This window comes from Lissotriton vulgaris, chromosome 2_1 (assembly GCF_964263255.1).
Source record: "Lissotriton vulgaris chromosome 2_1, aLisVul1.2, whole genome shotgun sequence".
Lineage (NCBI taxonomy): Eukaryota > Metazoa > Chordata > Amphibia > Caudata > Salamandridae > Lissotriton > Lissotriton vulgaris.
This window is the reverse complement of record NC_141687.1, coordinates 1,906,598,221-1,906,613,851: the sequence shown is the minus strand read 5'-3', so window position 1 is coordinate 1,906,613,851 and position 15,631 is coordinate 1,906,598,221. Positions and strand designations below refer to the sequence as shown.

The following is a 15,631-nucleotide window of genomic DNA, read 5'->3' as shown; positions in this document are numbered from 1 at the left end:
AACCTAACCTAGTCGATTGTGAATACAAAAAGTATACTTTTTTAAAAACTTTTTTATGACTCAGGCCACCTGTGTGTTACGTATTCCTTGATAAGAAATCGCACAAAAATACACAGTTCCATGTCTGCCCTTTTTAAGTTGGTGCATAAAATAGGGGTTTGTTTTAGAATTGTAGTGACTAACCAAAAGCGGACGTTCCAGGATCTGAAAGCCTTATGATAAGGTAGCTGTGCACATGACCACAGAGCATTTCAGATGTAACCTGAAACTAACACTTTATTCAAAAGCATGTTCGAAAACTGTCCTCCTGGCTCACGCTATTCATATATTTTACTGAAAGATACCATTTCTGAAACTTTAACAAACGTTTGCGTGCGTTATGCATAGAATAATTTCAATATTCAACAGTTGTTCGGTTCTGTGCAATGTTACATACTTGAAGTGGGAGGCACATGAGAATATGTACCAACACCGGTGGTGACGTTTGAGTTGGGTATTTTTGCATTGGGAGGTAAAACTCGGGGCACTGAGGAAATGAAAAATCCAGTTACAACTAAATGAGTATTTTTATTGAAAACCTGTCAATTTGTTGGAAAAGTGATGATATATAACGTTTTAGACTTAACATTTTTTCACCTGGGCTTTAAGAATTTGCAAATGAGCTAACGTTAGTAGCCACCTACTGAGATAGTTACTGAGTTTGTCTCCTGTTCCCTGCCTGAAGAACAGTCTTAACAACGGTTCTCTCTACACGAACCCTCCATTGAAATGGTGCTTTCTTTGGAGGTGTGGAACAACAGTGACTGTCTTATTAGATTAGTTCATCAGCATCACATTTGTGTGGGTGTTGTGACCACAACAATTCTTGCTCATTTGGTTACATTAACCAGTTAACGCAAACAATTCCAAGGAAAAGTGTTCTAGAGGCTCCCTGCTTTTCCCACCATGAACGGCTAGGCATATACCCCTGTCTCATCGACTATTACCACTGGATTTCTGTCCCAAAGTGTCCTAACAATTGACACTCCTCATTGGACTACAAACTGAACACAGACATAGGCCTCTGGTGTACTCCACCACTGCATATTGCTTTATCTGTACATTTAAACACTTAAGGATTTAAGTAGTTCTGCTATCTCGTCTTTCCTCCAGTTTTTTATGTTTACATTCTTAACTTCATGAAACGTTCCACCAACGTTACTAGCTTGTGAATTTATTTCCCATCTGTTATCTTGTCCCTTCAAGAAAAAGATGTGAGTGATAGAAATACTAGCATAATCTCAAAATCCCTCTTCTGTGTGGTGACTTTTTAGACTTTGCGTCCCATCTTGAACTTTTAAGCTCTATGTCGTGCTCAAGGAGAGGGTGTGCTGTTAGAGTGAAACTTTGTGCGTGGTTATATTGAACTTACTCAACGAGCGCCTCGCAGGCCGTGCTTCATTCATGGCTCATTTTTTAGAGTTTTAAACTCTTAAGACAGATTTATGTACCACCTGCAAGAAAAATACAGCTACATCTCTTATGTCCGTTTATGAATGTTTCCAGAAATTGCTTTGTGGCTCCACAGTTATCACTTGCTTTTCTCAGAACGGACTTCTTTTTTTTGAGGAAAGATATTTAACGCTTTGCATAAGTAAAGCATGCCAGATGTGGTATACCTGCCTTTTCATCTAAATGAAACGCAAGCGATTTCCCATCTTTTTTTCCACTTTGGAAAATTGTGCTCCCTTGGATTCTGTTTCAGGCTTTTCAAGTCAACAATATTTTCATTGTTTTGTGATTTCAATGCATTAACTACTCTAGTTAAAGTAAACTACAGGAAAATACTTTGTTTTTAAGGCCTGAGGATCGTGACATCCACAGCGTGTCTAAACCTTCAAATGTTAATAGAGTCACATGCCCTCTGCCAGGTTTTGGAACTTGTCATTTAGTTTACTTATGAATCCAAGTAAAGCTAATTGGCTGGAGTAGAAAATATACTTTCTCTATTAAATAATATATGCTGCTTGGGCTTGCAACGTAGTGCATCTCTACATTTTTTCACTGGCTATCCTTTTCATAAATAAGATCGTGCCGTTGAAGTAGTTTGTGATACGGCACACTCCTTGCACATACCTATATGGTTATTTTAATGCTTCATATATCCGCCATATGGCTCCTTGGAACATTTTTAAGTTTGACTATGATCAATTTAAAGTTTGTTCTTAAGAAGTATATTGTCTGTTATAGGGAGATCTCCCAGTATAACAGAAGAGTCGGGTTTGTTACCTGAAGAATGGTGAAACTGGACAGGGAAAGGGTATATGTATGTGGCAGGATATGTCCTGGAAGCTAGTTGCCTCTCCTTACCTGATGTCCTTTTATCATTATGTCCATTAGTACCACCACTCATGGGCACTGACTGTGACAGCTTGCTGAACAAGTGATTTTCGGATCTGTTGATGGGATTCTATGGTTGTGCTCTTTGGGGTGGATTAAGTGCATACCACATCCTGGAGTATCTACACCAATGGTGCAAGTCCTGCACTTTGGGGGGGTGGGGCGTTGGACTGAATGGCCGTTGGCTCAAGTGGCTTTGATTTGGCAGGCATTGGGGAGAGGGCCAGGGACTGCGGTTACAGGCAACCTGTATTCTTGCTCTGGGAGTCCTTATGCAAACTGCAAAAATATTGAATGTAATCTTCTGCTTAAAGGAAAAACAAATGTAGTACTTTGAATAAAAGACTGAATGTGTTTATATTGTTTCAGAGTAAAGTATTGTTTGGATGCCTGACTTTTGAGCATTTTACAGCCCACCTATTTTTTTTGGGGGGGGGGGGGGGGGGTTAGAAGGGTGGTGTAGATTATATTGAAGTAATCCAGGATCTGCATAACTGATGCCCTCATCAGTTTAATTTAGTGGCTGAGTTGTATGAGAAGTCTAATCTTTCTGATTAAGGGAAGTTTGTACTCTTGACTGCTGCTTTTACGTGGTTGGGGAGACCGGGTGTCGAAGAAAGAGCTTAAAGACTCTTCTCTAATACAGTTGTGTTTGCGGTACATTCAATTTATGTTGCTATCCAGATAATTAGATTTTATGAGCTCATGTATGTGACTACATTGACTTTTTTAGTCGTATGAATGTGTAAATCTGGTAAGCTTTCGAACCATTTTGTTTTTTTAACCTGCTTTGAATATAATTTCCTCTTGGTTTTTATTTATAAAAGAAATCTGCCTTCCGAAAACCTGTTTATTTATTGCAAATGCATGTATATGTAAAGTTTTAAACTTGATACTCAAAAGGTAATTATTACCTGTGCTTTTAAATCTGAATTATTCTGCATTCCAACACTTTTTTTTATTTTATTTCTTTCTATAAAGACCACGGGGCTGCTGACATTCAAGTGAAACATCATGTGGGAAATTCAAGATGGTGGTTCAAATTCTTTGCCTGATTTGGAGAGTAACAACATGGACTTATCATTGCGCCCTATTTTTTCCCATGAAGAATAAAATATTATATAAGGATTGCCACCATGATACTCGACTAGATTTCTGATCAGCATGTTAAATGGACTCCTGCTTTCCAAAGATCACCACAAAGATTAATTGACAGATGGTTTTTAGAAGTATTTGTCTGGACTTTCTCCTTTATATTTTTACTGAATATTGTGTAGCTTCACTGATCAATTTGAAATGCATAGCAATGGATAATACTAAATGTTCCAAATATGAGCCAAAGACCTAAAATAATTATGTATTTAAAATAAAAAATGTTCCATTAAATTTTCTCTTTGTGTTCTCTTTGTCTGTTATTAAACCATTCTCTTCCATAACTGCTCAGTGTGGTGTCTGGGTGAAGAGAGGGGGGTTCTTGATCGAATGAATGGATTGTTTTTCTTAAACAGTGTAATAAAGTGGAGATCTTTTATTTGTGGTCAGAGTTTTAAGTTGATCACAGTTGAACCTGATCCTAGTTGACATTTCATCACTACACTGTTCTCCTGCAACAAATGTTAATGCAATTTAATTGTCTTTCTCGTGTTTGACAGTGTTGCATCCCATTTCTCCAAAAAGTTGGTACAGGAAAATACCTCTTTCCAATTTACTTTGGTTAAAGACCCAAACTCTTTTTTCCAATTTGGTGAAGTTTGAGCTCACACTTTTTTGTTGACCACTCCAACTTGATATGCCTAGACTTCTCAAGAAAATTATACTCTCTTCATTTGCATGTCTTTTAATATGTCCATTTCTATTAGTGTTGTTGGTCAATCAGAATGAGTATGAGACCACAACCAGAGTTCATTTTTTTTGTTCTTCTCTTGGATGTAACTTTTGTAAATTTTTCAGTTTCTGCACATGTTTGACACCTGGCATGTCATAAATAAGTGCCATTTAGTTTGGTCATTTTTATGTTGGGGTCTTGTGCTTTATTGCCATTTTTAAGTCCTATACCACTTAACTTTGTACATCCAACTTGATTGTGTGAAGTAAACCATTTTAATTGCACCTGTACCTAGTAAACTGTACTGTGTGCTTTATTTTTTTAACAAGGTTTGGCTACCATTTTTCGTTTTTTATTATGCTACTTGAAGCAATAGTTTTAGTGGGGGGAAAACTGATGGATTTTGAGCTGTCATCTGCAGCCTTGGATTTAAGTTTTTAGATTTAGATGTTGCTCGTTTGTATATCGCTGCAGAGCCTCTTTTGCCTGGTGAATGGAGCACAAAACTAAAAGGGTTAATCATTTTTTCCAAATATAATTAATATTTAGATGTTTGACATTGAGAAATATGGTATTTTCTCGATGAGCAAGAAGCATCTTATGCATACATTATGTAGTTATGTTTACAAAATGAAATTTGTAGGTGATGCATTGTGTGTGGGTAGAGTCTTAAATTTGTGCAACGTAGTGATTTTAATAAAATGTCCTTGTTTTAAATCAATGATGATTTTGGAGTGGTGGAGCTGGTGACCAGTTAAATGTATTGAACTTCTGTCACAACTATGTATACTAACTGCTAAAGTAATGTGATTTTAAGGGAGCTGTGTAAAAAGGGTGGGTTATCATTTACATAGCTAACAGAATGGTTTAGATTAGGGTCAACGTACATTGAATTGTGTTTAAAATTCTCTTTGGAGTTACCGGGTATTGTTTGTCCACGCAGTTTACCTGCAATATCCATCATTGTTTCAACATTTGAAACTGGTCTACCATGTGGTCTAGCAATACATGGGTGTCCTTTGACCTGTAATTTGAGGTGCTTGAGTATGAAATTTGAATGCTCTTTCTGCGGTGGTATAGCATCTTCTAAAAATGTGTACTATTTGAGGCGAGTAGGGCATTCTTTAAGAAGATTTTGAAGCAAAGCTCACCAGAGATATGACTGAGATCTACAGGCTATCTAGGATTTGAAGTTGACTAGGTAGAGCTGGGTTCCACTTAGGAGTTAAAGATGGAACTTATTAAATGATTTGGGTGGTTGTTGGTTCACTACATACAACCACGGTCACAATGGATGTGTGGGACAGTACTTGTGTTTTTACACATTGTAATATAAGATAATCTATTTCTTCATTCACACACGAAGTGTATGACGTGAATGGACAATTTTCTTATATTGATATTTGTGGGGCAAGAATGATTTGGCGTGAATCTAGTCTAGATTCACATTCAATGCATTATTCTTCCATCTAGTGGTTGGGTCTGGAAATATCTCTAAAAATCTTTTTGACATTGATCATGGAAGGAGTCCATGCGCTTCTTAGCAGGTCACCCGTAATGTCTTACTACATGATCACAAATTTAAGATGTGCTGATTCCGCTGTCTGGGTCACACATGTGAAAGTTCAGGTTTTGAAGATTGAAAAAAATTAACTTTTGTTTTGAAATAAAGTAGTCTGAGAGTTTATTTCTTCCATGTAATTTTTTTTTTTTTTTTACAAATAAAGGTAGTGGAGTCTAAAATTTGAACACTAGGGCGGCGCTGTTGGTTTGCATTTCTTCAACGTTCTAGTTCGGCTAGCTTTTCAATTTCTTTTTGGTCCTTAAGCATTGGTGTCTTAAAGAAGCAGAATTAATAAAAAAAAACACCACAGACCTATGTTGTGAGCCATATAGGTGGAAGGAGGGGGGCACCTGGTACCCTATGTTCAATCAGGTTGTGTAATGATTTTGCATAATTCCTGGCTGTTCTTGCATGTCCAAGTACTTGTTTTCCTTGAAAATGGTTTCACTCAAGACTGCTTCCTGCCCAGAAAGGAAGTAATTTAATGAAATTAATTCACTGAGAATTTCATTTATCTTTTTTTAAACAAAAGAAAACCATACATTGGTGCTTATGAATGGGAAAAAAGTACATTACAATATACCAAGTAGGAATCACCCTTAAGTTGTTGGGGTTCTTAGTATACCATGTGGATCTGGGGGTCCTTTTCCTGCCTCCATTTTGGATGGAAGGGAAGGGGTGGGTCTATGGCACATCACCTGAGTTGTGGGGTAAATGGAGAGAGTGTCAATCAGAGGCAGGGCTCTCAGAGCTGGGAAGGAGCTCTGCATGGCGGCTGTGCCTTGGAGAGAGCAGCAGCTCCCAGGGTTTTTTCCTCCACTTGGATTAACTTTGCTCTACTTTGGAACGTCCCAGGGGGATCCTAGTTCCCACTGACAACAGCATAAGCTTTTTGGGATGTTGTTTCTACGGGATTTTATGTGAAAATCGCGTTTTTTCGATGCTAGTTGCCGTGCTTTGTGAGAAGACTCGACGGAGAAGGGAGAGAGCTCGTTGTTTTTTCCAGCTCGGAAGCCATGGCGCACCTCCATTTTTGTGCGCTTCGATGAAGAGCCGTTTCCGCTACGGGAATACGCTCTACGTTCATCGTTTCTAGTATGTTCTTTATTTTTGAGTGTATTAGCACGTTTTTTGCTTATATTTAAAAAAAACCCGCAGAAAAGCAATTGAATTTAAACGTTTTAGTGGGTTTTTGAGGTTTCCCCTCCCCCCTCCCCTTCCGTTGCAACGAAGGATCATTTTAACCCCAGCCACACATGGATTGGGTATGTAAACAATTGATTTTTTTTAATAAACGCTTTTCCCCTCTGTTCGTTAACATTTTAGTTGTATTTCCGCAATGACGCAGTATTTAAATTCCATTTTATTTACATCGTTTCGGTTTTGAAAACTTTTTTTCCCACCATGCTTAGTTATGGCAGGTTAACAAAGCCCATATTTTACTTAAAAATACGTGACATCTCTTATTTTCCACGTGAAAACATCGTTGCTTTGTTTTAGCCCCCGTGTAGCGTTGGGGCTTGCTCTTTTCTTTCTTCGGATGTGCATTGACTGCCAACAGCAGCAGTCGGGACGCCTCACCTTTCTTTCAACTTTTGACAGTAAATGCCTGAGCACCCCATTCGGAGCACTGGTATTTCCCACCAATATTAAAAGGATCCGAAGATGATGCGAGACGATGACAAACCCGAGAAAGACGGCTCGGTTCGTAGCAATGCCTCAAGGTACGGATTTTTTTTCTTACTTTTTCTAAAAGGGGAGTTTGCATGTGAACACGTTTGCATACAGTCATACACACTTAGTTATAGGCAAAACATTTATTATTGCATTTTTTTCTGACTCTTAACAGTGGATGACCTTGAGCGATGCCACTCCCTATTTTACCAAATTCTCAAAGTTGGAGTGGGTTTCAGGTGTTTTGAATGTTTTAGAACAACTTTTACATTTGTTAATACACCGGTAATTTAATTATGTAATTGCCCACTTTCTGGGGACGCTGCTTTTGCGTATGTGACCCTCTCGTTTTGGACACCACTGCATTGCACCAATTGACAGCCAAAGCATACGTTACTGTTTTAAGTGTGTTTTAAGCTTTTGAATTGACCTACTCAAAAGAAACCATGTGCATCTGTTTTGACTAGAAAGTTGTAGTTGATGTCTATATCGTTTAATCTTTAAATGCCACACGGTTGCACGCACGTTGCTGCCAAGTACCTAAATCGAAAGTTGAAGTAAATGTGGTGTTTTTTTGTGTTATTTATTTATTTTTTACACTTTTTTTTTTTACCAACTATAACGAATAGCTTGGAATTCCGGGGCATCGTGCTATCCGGTATAACGTGCTTCGACGCCTTGTCTGGTGTAGTATAAGCACTATATAAATGCAATTTGCACCCTACTGATATTTTAAATGTTAGGATTCAGTGGTTTTGCAAAGAGTAGCTGCCACTTGGAGCTAGAACTTGTTGCATTCAAGCATTGCTGCAGTGGATTTTTATTTCCTATAAGGCATTTGTTTGAACTTTTTTACCCATGTTGACAAATATACTGACTAGCCCCGTATTAGAAATACCTATTTCTACAGAATATTGTAAAGTTTTTTTACAATATTGCATTTCACACGACCTTGTGCATGTATGTATGCATAAGCTGTGTTTGATGTATTCGATTTGCTTGGCATTTTACATTTCACGTATAAAGGGCTTGTAAGTAACTTCCCTCGAAACTTAAATACAATTAACTTTAACCATTCCAATTAGAACGCATCATACTATGAATGTCTGGAATGTCTGTACATTTGGGCTATTGGTATCAATAAATGTTTTTCATATTTCTGTAAGTAGTTAATTGAGAGGAATCTGACGTAATAACTTGTATGTGTGCATGCAGCAACTGCATAACGTAAATGATTATCCGCCTTCCGATTGTCTTGCCTGGTAACAATCAGGTCAAGCCTTTTCCATACGTTTGAAACTAGCTGTTGGGATATCTGTAGAGGCCCACAAAGTATGTGCACAAAAAATTACCTGTTTGAAATATGCGTTGCTTAGGAGCCTTTTGGTTTCTAGAGTTAAAACTTGGTGTCAGTTTATTGGATGCACGGCTGTACTATTATCTTTTTGCACTCCTATGGTTCTTTCAACACGTTTTTAACTTTTTATAAATCCTATCTTTTAGTGTGTGGAAGTTGACTAGACTCACTTAGCCAGCAAGCACTCTTGAACTGCTTCTTCCTCTTGTAGCGTGATTTGGTGTAACCATTATTTGATATATTAATTACACCAATTTTATCTGTATATTTGAGTAGGTCTGCCAGTCTACTACCTTAATGTACTAACTAGTGAATGCTCCATTCTGTTATGTTTCCATACAAAGGCAAAACTCAAAACTCGTGAGTTACTGTGACAGTTTGCAAACTTTTTTTTTATAAGGTTTGTTTTTTGGCACTGATAGCGTGCCCAACACCTACGATGTGTGGGATTGCTAAATCAGTCATGAATTGGAAACTTGGGACCATGGTGATATGGAGGTCATCCCTAGCTAAGAGTAAGAATTGGAAATTACTAGGTGGTTGAGTCAACTCGGTCACAAGCCTTTAGTGCACCAAGTTTGTCTGGTGTAGGATGCACTTACCCATCTTTAGCTACATTAATCCATATATTTTCAGACGGTTCATGATGGTTGATTGTTTTGTAACTGGATACTACCTTTAGAGGTGACCATTTGTTTTCTGAGTGTAATGTTAAACGAGCATTGGTGCAGTTTCTGTGTTTACAGTATATTGAATGGGGCCTTCCTTTTCACCGTTGTAAAAAACTTGGTGCAGCTATCTTGCAAAGTACTGTAAGTTTCTAAAAGTCCTTGTCGGGTAAAGGTGTAAAATATTAAACGTCACCTTCTCACTCACAACCTTAACCCTGCACGTTATGCCCAATCTACATGTGTTCCAGGAACTACTGAAAATCCACCCTTGTGTAGGGAAATAACTCCTAATCAAACATCATCCAAACATTGAAGATTAATGAATAACATATGAATTGAGTTGCTTCGAGGCACTTGATCATAGGAGTGGATTAAAAAAAACATTAAGTAATTTTTGTAGTTTAGTATATTTACCAAACAGGAAGCAATAATTTGTTTGACAATTAAGTCATTATTTCAATGCCTGGTTCCGTGAGACATCATTTTGAGAGAAATGTAGATTTTTTGTTATTTTCTTTTTTTGACCCTATAAAAGCTATATGAATCTCAGACCATGTTTCTTAAATATCACCCATTAAATATTAAGGAAGCCATGCTGCTGTTAATAATTTAAAAATAAATGAACTGTTCTCTGTTGTAGGCAGATTTATGTGGTGAGTTTCAGAATTAATCCGGTCTTCTAATCTCTGCATTGACAACGTTTGGTTGTTCTGGATTGCTGGAACGAACACCTTTTTCCAATAATAAATTACATAAAACACCTTGGTCACAAACTCCATGTTAGTTGCAGACTCCTATTGATCTGTACAAAAACAGTATCCCCCACCACAGACCCAGTTTTTCAATCCTCTGTGCTATAATTTCTCCTTTTCCACAGTACTTAATTATTGCATCGAATATGGCAGCCATTTTGTGAAATTGATAACAAGCAAATGGCTTTATGCTGTCAAGAATAAACTTCTCCTTTATTCTGCCAATTCGAGCTTTTTCGTTGAAAGGCTTGCTTATTTTGCTTGCATTTCTTGTACACTAAATAGGTTTGACCAACTGGTAACCTTTGAAAGCCCATTACGTAAAAAAAAATGTTTTCCTTTGCATTGCTTAGTCTGCTGCAGACTACATGCAGTTGCGTATGAGAATCACCAGGAAGTGCTCACAGGAAGAACAGAGGACCAGTCGCTCTCCCCCGACCCCCACCTTTTTTTTTTTTTTTTTTTGCTGAGACGGGATTGGCTGCTAGCTCTCCTGGCAACTGGAGAGCCTGCCTCATGACTCACCATAAGCAGCGCTCGGGCGTGGTGACGTGGCCAGGAGTCAGTTTGTCAAAGCCTCCCCCTCGTCTCCTAGTCTAGTGTTCGCTGTGCCAGCTGGAGGAAACGCTTATGTAGACCGTACTATTCTCTTTATCCACCACCCTAAGGCCTTTGCGCTGTTTATTATTATTTTTTGCGGTATTTGGAAACCCAGGATTTGCTTCTGTCTGTCTAACCCAGCTAAACAAGACTGGATTTATAAATCTTCGGTTGCTATTTATGCGACTTTTGTCAGCAGCACACTAAGACGGGCGCTATTAAAGCGGAGGTCATCTCGAGGATCGAAAGGCACGGAAATCCGTCTTGTGGCACCAGAGGAAATATTTATTATTTTTCAGTTCACACTGCTGGAAAAGAGCTTAGCCAGGAGCAAATGTTATTGTTTTTGGGTAATTATGATCAGTGAGCATGGCACGCTGACATCCTTACTGTAAAAGGGAAAGTAAAATGAGCCAATCCTGACCCCCAAGCACCCATTCTCATTAGTGGGTACCTGCTAGGGGTTATTTTATTTCTTTTTGGGTCGAGCCTGCAAGTGCATGTGCCAAAGCATTCGTCTCGCTTGTAAGACACTGATGTTACACAAAAAGGGCTTGGAGCCCGCCCATTGCATTGGAGAAGTGTGGCTCAAGTGGTTGGAGCGGCAGACCCTGATGCAGAGGTCTGGCCCGGAACAGGGTTCAATGCTCCTCCTCGGCGGGTCTTGGGCTCAAATTTCCCCGGACCTGACAATTCTCGCCTCGGTCCCAATTCCAATCACGGAGTCCCACTCTGCAACTGTGGGCAATTGCTTGCTGAATCTCCACGACGGCCCCTCGCAGCGGGATGCCTGGCTTTCACCTTGGGGATGCCCAGTAATGGGTTATCTAACAGGGGAATACCAGGACGAGTTCCCTAAGCAAGCGCTTAGAAAACCGGTCGGTGATACAGCGCTATATAAATCTACTACATTTACATTTACATTTGTTGGCTTGCGTAGCTTTCTTCTTTACAGCCACGTAATTTGTCCAGGCATGCCTAACCATATTTGTTTCAAGCGCTGATTGAGTCAACTTGATCAGTGCCCGTCTACTGTTCCAGACGTGATTGAGGTACTAACTTTGCTCTGTTTAACTTTTTGATGCCCTGCAAACAACGCGTATGACTAGAAAAAAAAATCTTTGCAATTTTGTTTGTCCTGCTGGGCACATTTTTGCCAGTTACATTTCTTTTGCCAAGTCTTCTTTTCTCACTTTGCACTCATGTTTTCTTTTGTTTTTGCTCGTGGGTGTCTGTTCTCAAAAGATGAGGATTCTTTCTTGGCAAAGCGATCTTGTTTTCCAATTAGCACGCTACTCGGGGACCCATAGAGGATTAGTGTTGAATTAGTATAGTAAAACATGCAAGTACATTTTAAGTGGTGGATAGGTTAGTCAGTTATTTGGATTTGGAATGATAGCGGAAGGATAGAGGAGGAAAAAAGGTTTGTATTTATATAGCGATTGTTACCCCTGATGGGGCGTTGACGCACGCTACCCTGGAAGCCCATAAAGGATTAGTGGTGAGTTAATATGGTGAAATATTAAAGTAATTTCAGTGGTGGATATTAGTCAGTTATTTGGAGTGAGAAGGAAAGCGGAGGGATAAAAGGGTAAAAAAGGTTTGCATTCATATAGCACTTGTTACCCCTGATGAATGTTGAAACGCTTTTTTGGCGAGTAGCATGCCACTCCGGAACCTACAAAGGATTAGTGTTGAAAATTAGTATAGTTAAATATGAAGTAATTTGAGTAGTGGATATGTTATTCAGTTATTTGGGTAGAGAAGGGTAGGTGGCGGGATAGAAGAGGGAAAGAGGTTTGTCTTTATGTATAGCACTTAATACCCCTGATGGGGTTTTGAAGTGCAAGTAGCGCGCTACTCTGGAACCCATAAGTATCAGTGTTGAATTAGTATGGTGAAACATGAAAGTAATTTTATTGATGGATATGTTATTATTTGGATTTAGAAGGGTTGGGGAGGGGTGGAAAAGGTTTGCATTTATATAGCGCTTGTTACCCTGATGGGGTGTTGAGAGGCTTTATTCACGAGTAGCACGCTACTCTGGAACCCATAAAGGGTTAGTGGTGAATTAGTACAGTTGAATATGGAATTTGAGAAGTGAACATGTTAGTCTGTTAATTTTGATTGACAAGGATAGTGGAGGGATAAGAGTGAAGGCTTATTATTTTTAATTTTTTTTAAATAAATGTCTTAGCAGTAGGAAGAGGCTTTTGGATGAGTAAAAGAGTTTTGGAGGGGAGGAGTCCGAGGGAACACGTAATCGTGCAGTACACTTCAATATGCCTCACTCTATGCCAATCCGCCCCACTCAATCCATTCCACCCCAATCTAATGCAATTCACCCCATCCCACACTAATTTAATCCACCCAATCTACTCACACAATCCACCAAACTCCAGTCCTCCCAACCTACCCCACTCCGATTTGCTCGCCCCAATCCAAAACAATCTGCCCCACTCCATTTCAAAACAGGCTGCCCCACTCAATCTACCCTACTCCAATCTACTTCAATACATCCCCACTCTATCCCAATCCAATACCCCCACCCCAATTCAGTCCACCCACTCAATCCAATTCAGCCCACGACACTCCAGTCCAATCCATCACACCACATTCCACCCCACTACTCTAATTCACCCAACTCCAGTCCAATCCACTACACCCCAAACCAATCTAATCCACCTTATCCCATTTCAGTCCACCCACTGCTCTCAACTCCATTTAACCCACTCTACCCCAATTCAGTCCCCCATCTACTCCACTCCAATCCACCCCAATCTACTCCAATCTACCTCACTTCCTCAATCCACTCAGACCCACTACGCCCTGTTCCTTAGCACTCCACAACACACTCTACCACTGAACTCGACTCCCCTGTTCAACTCTACTTCCTGACACCACTATCTTTTAGCTGTACTGAACAACAGCCACACCAATGTACAACTTGGCAAAAACACATTGAAATAGCTGTTGTATAGACATGACCAATTGGCTTTTCCAGTGCTTGTTTTAGGGGGGAGCAACCCTCTAGGTAGTGGACCTTTTCTCCACCACCAGGTGTAGTCTTTATGCCCCCCCCGTTTGCTAGAGAATGGGGATGATTAACCCTATCTGAAATTGCCGGGGAGGGGTGGCAGGGGAAGACAGCCCATTAGCCACCAGTAGGTGGAAAAAAAGTTAGGAGGCTCACCCTGACATGGGTGGCCGCACCCTGCCCCAGAAACAGATAAGATGTGATTTCTGCCCCCCTGGTAAGGATTGGGGGTGGGGCTGGGGAAGAGTACAAAGCAAACCAAAAACAGATTTACAATGTAAAAACGGATAATCAGTGGCATACATTCAGAATCCAGGTACGTTTAAATATGGCATAGTTGCACATTTTAGAACACCAACTCTATCAACCCCTCCGCATCCCCTGGGTGCAGTCCAATGCAGCAGGTCTTGTATCTTCCATATGCTTAGATTGGTCACTATCATCCGATACCTGCTCCGGTGAGGGAGGTTCGCAGATGTCGCCCCAATATTGATTCCACTTGCTCCAAATTCATGTCCATTTCTTAGGGCATCGTCTGTAGATGTAGACAGATATCTCCGCCACCATTGAACAGTCCATGTCTTGACACCACTGTTGAGGCGTTTGGGACTGACCCGAACCTCACAGTTGTGCTATTTTACGTTTAGATAATGCCATCACCAATGTTACCCAGTCCTGGTCTGTGTGATTCAGGTCTGTGGGCTCCCAGATATGAAGTAAACCGCATTTTGGAGCAATCGGAATAACCATGTTAGTTACTTGGGACATGGTGCGTAGAACCACGGTCTAGTAAGAAGTGACCCGTGGACAGTCCCAGAGTGTGTGCCAGAAAGTACCCTACGCCCGCATTGTCGGAGGCAGAGTGAAGTGTTCGCCTTACCTATTCTGTGTAGCAGGGTCCTTGTGTAATAGATGTAGGATTTTTAGTTGGAGTAATCAAGGGTGAAAGGAATTGCCACCTCCCTTGGGGACATCAGGGCCGTCTGCCAGTCCTCCTCAAGGTTACCACGCTTTGCCTCCCATTTCCTTTTAAGGGCTACTGTAGGATCTTGGTATTTGTTTATTATTTTACGATAAGTCAATGAAATAGCTTTTGTTTGGAGGTGGTCTGTGAGTAACCTGTCTTATAGTGGGGAGGACTCGGATAACTGTGTGTCCGCTGGGATCGCTGCCCGCAAGGCATGACTGACTTGGGCATATCTATATGTTTCGGTTTGCGCCAATGTATGTTTTGTAACTGAGTGAATAATACCACCTCCCCCCTTCTGCCTCAGGTCCTTCCGCCTTGGAGATTCCAATAAAATCCCACTATTGGAATCCTTTAGTGTTTTTCAATTTTCCTACTTGGCGAATATCCCATAATGGTGTCACCTGTGTGAGCTTTCCTTCTTACCTCATCGCTCTCTGTGCCTCGTGCCAGATTTGTAATGTATGGGCTGTAGGGCCAGTATAGTGTGATTTCTTTGTTATTGTACAATGCTCCCATTACCCCTTCTGCGCCCAGAAGATGGCGATCCATACGAAATGTAGGTTCCCCCTGAGGCATGTGCAGCCACTGGTTTATTAAGTGTATCGTCTGGGGGGTGATGTAAATGCCGCGGTATTTAAAACCCTGTTCTGCTATCTGTATCTCACAGTTCTGGGATAGATTCGAGAGGGGGGGCATGACCGATTTTAAAGCAGCGATTTTGACCAATTAATGGTATAGCCCGAGGCCCTGCCATAGACCGCACAAATATCTCGGACAATTTAGCGATCTGGCGGGAGATGTC

The 15,631-nt window shown here is 40.3% G+C and overlaps 1 protein-coding gene and 1 long non-coding RNA gene across 4 annotated transcripts in view; both read left to right on the top strand.

Annotated features, from left to right (window-relative positions):
• Positions 1-3,765, top strand: part of LOC147733493 (uncharacterized) — a 64,895-nt gene extending 61,130 nt beyond the window's left edge. For all 3 annotated transcript variants that reach the window (XR_015308526.1, XR_015308527.1, XR_015308528.1), the window contains exon 5: positions 3,361-3,765. This is a non-coding gene — a long non-coding RNA (uncharacterized LOC147733493). The remainder of the gene's footprint in view (positions 1-3,360) is intronic.
• Positions 3,766-6,515: 2,750 nt separating this feature from the next.
• The window catches only part of CHD2 (chromodomain helicase DNA binding protein 2), a 1,340,517-nt gene continuing 1,331,401 nt past the window's right edge, over positions 6,516-15,631 (top strand). The window contains exon 1 of the mRNA XM_086956769.1: positions 6,516-7,492. Within this exon, the coding sequence (XP_086812895.1) occupies positions 7,434-7,492 (59 nt within the window). The 5' untranslated portion in view covers positions 6,516-7,433. The remainder of the gene's footprint in view (positions 7,493-15,631) is intronic.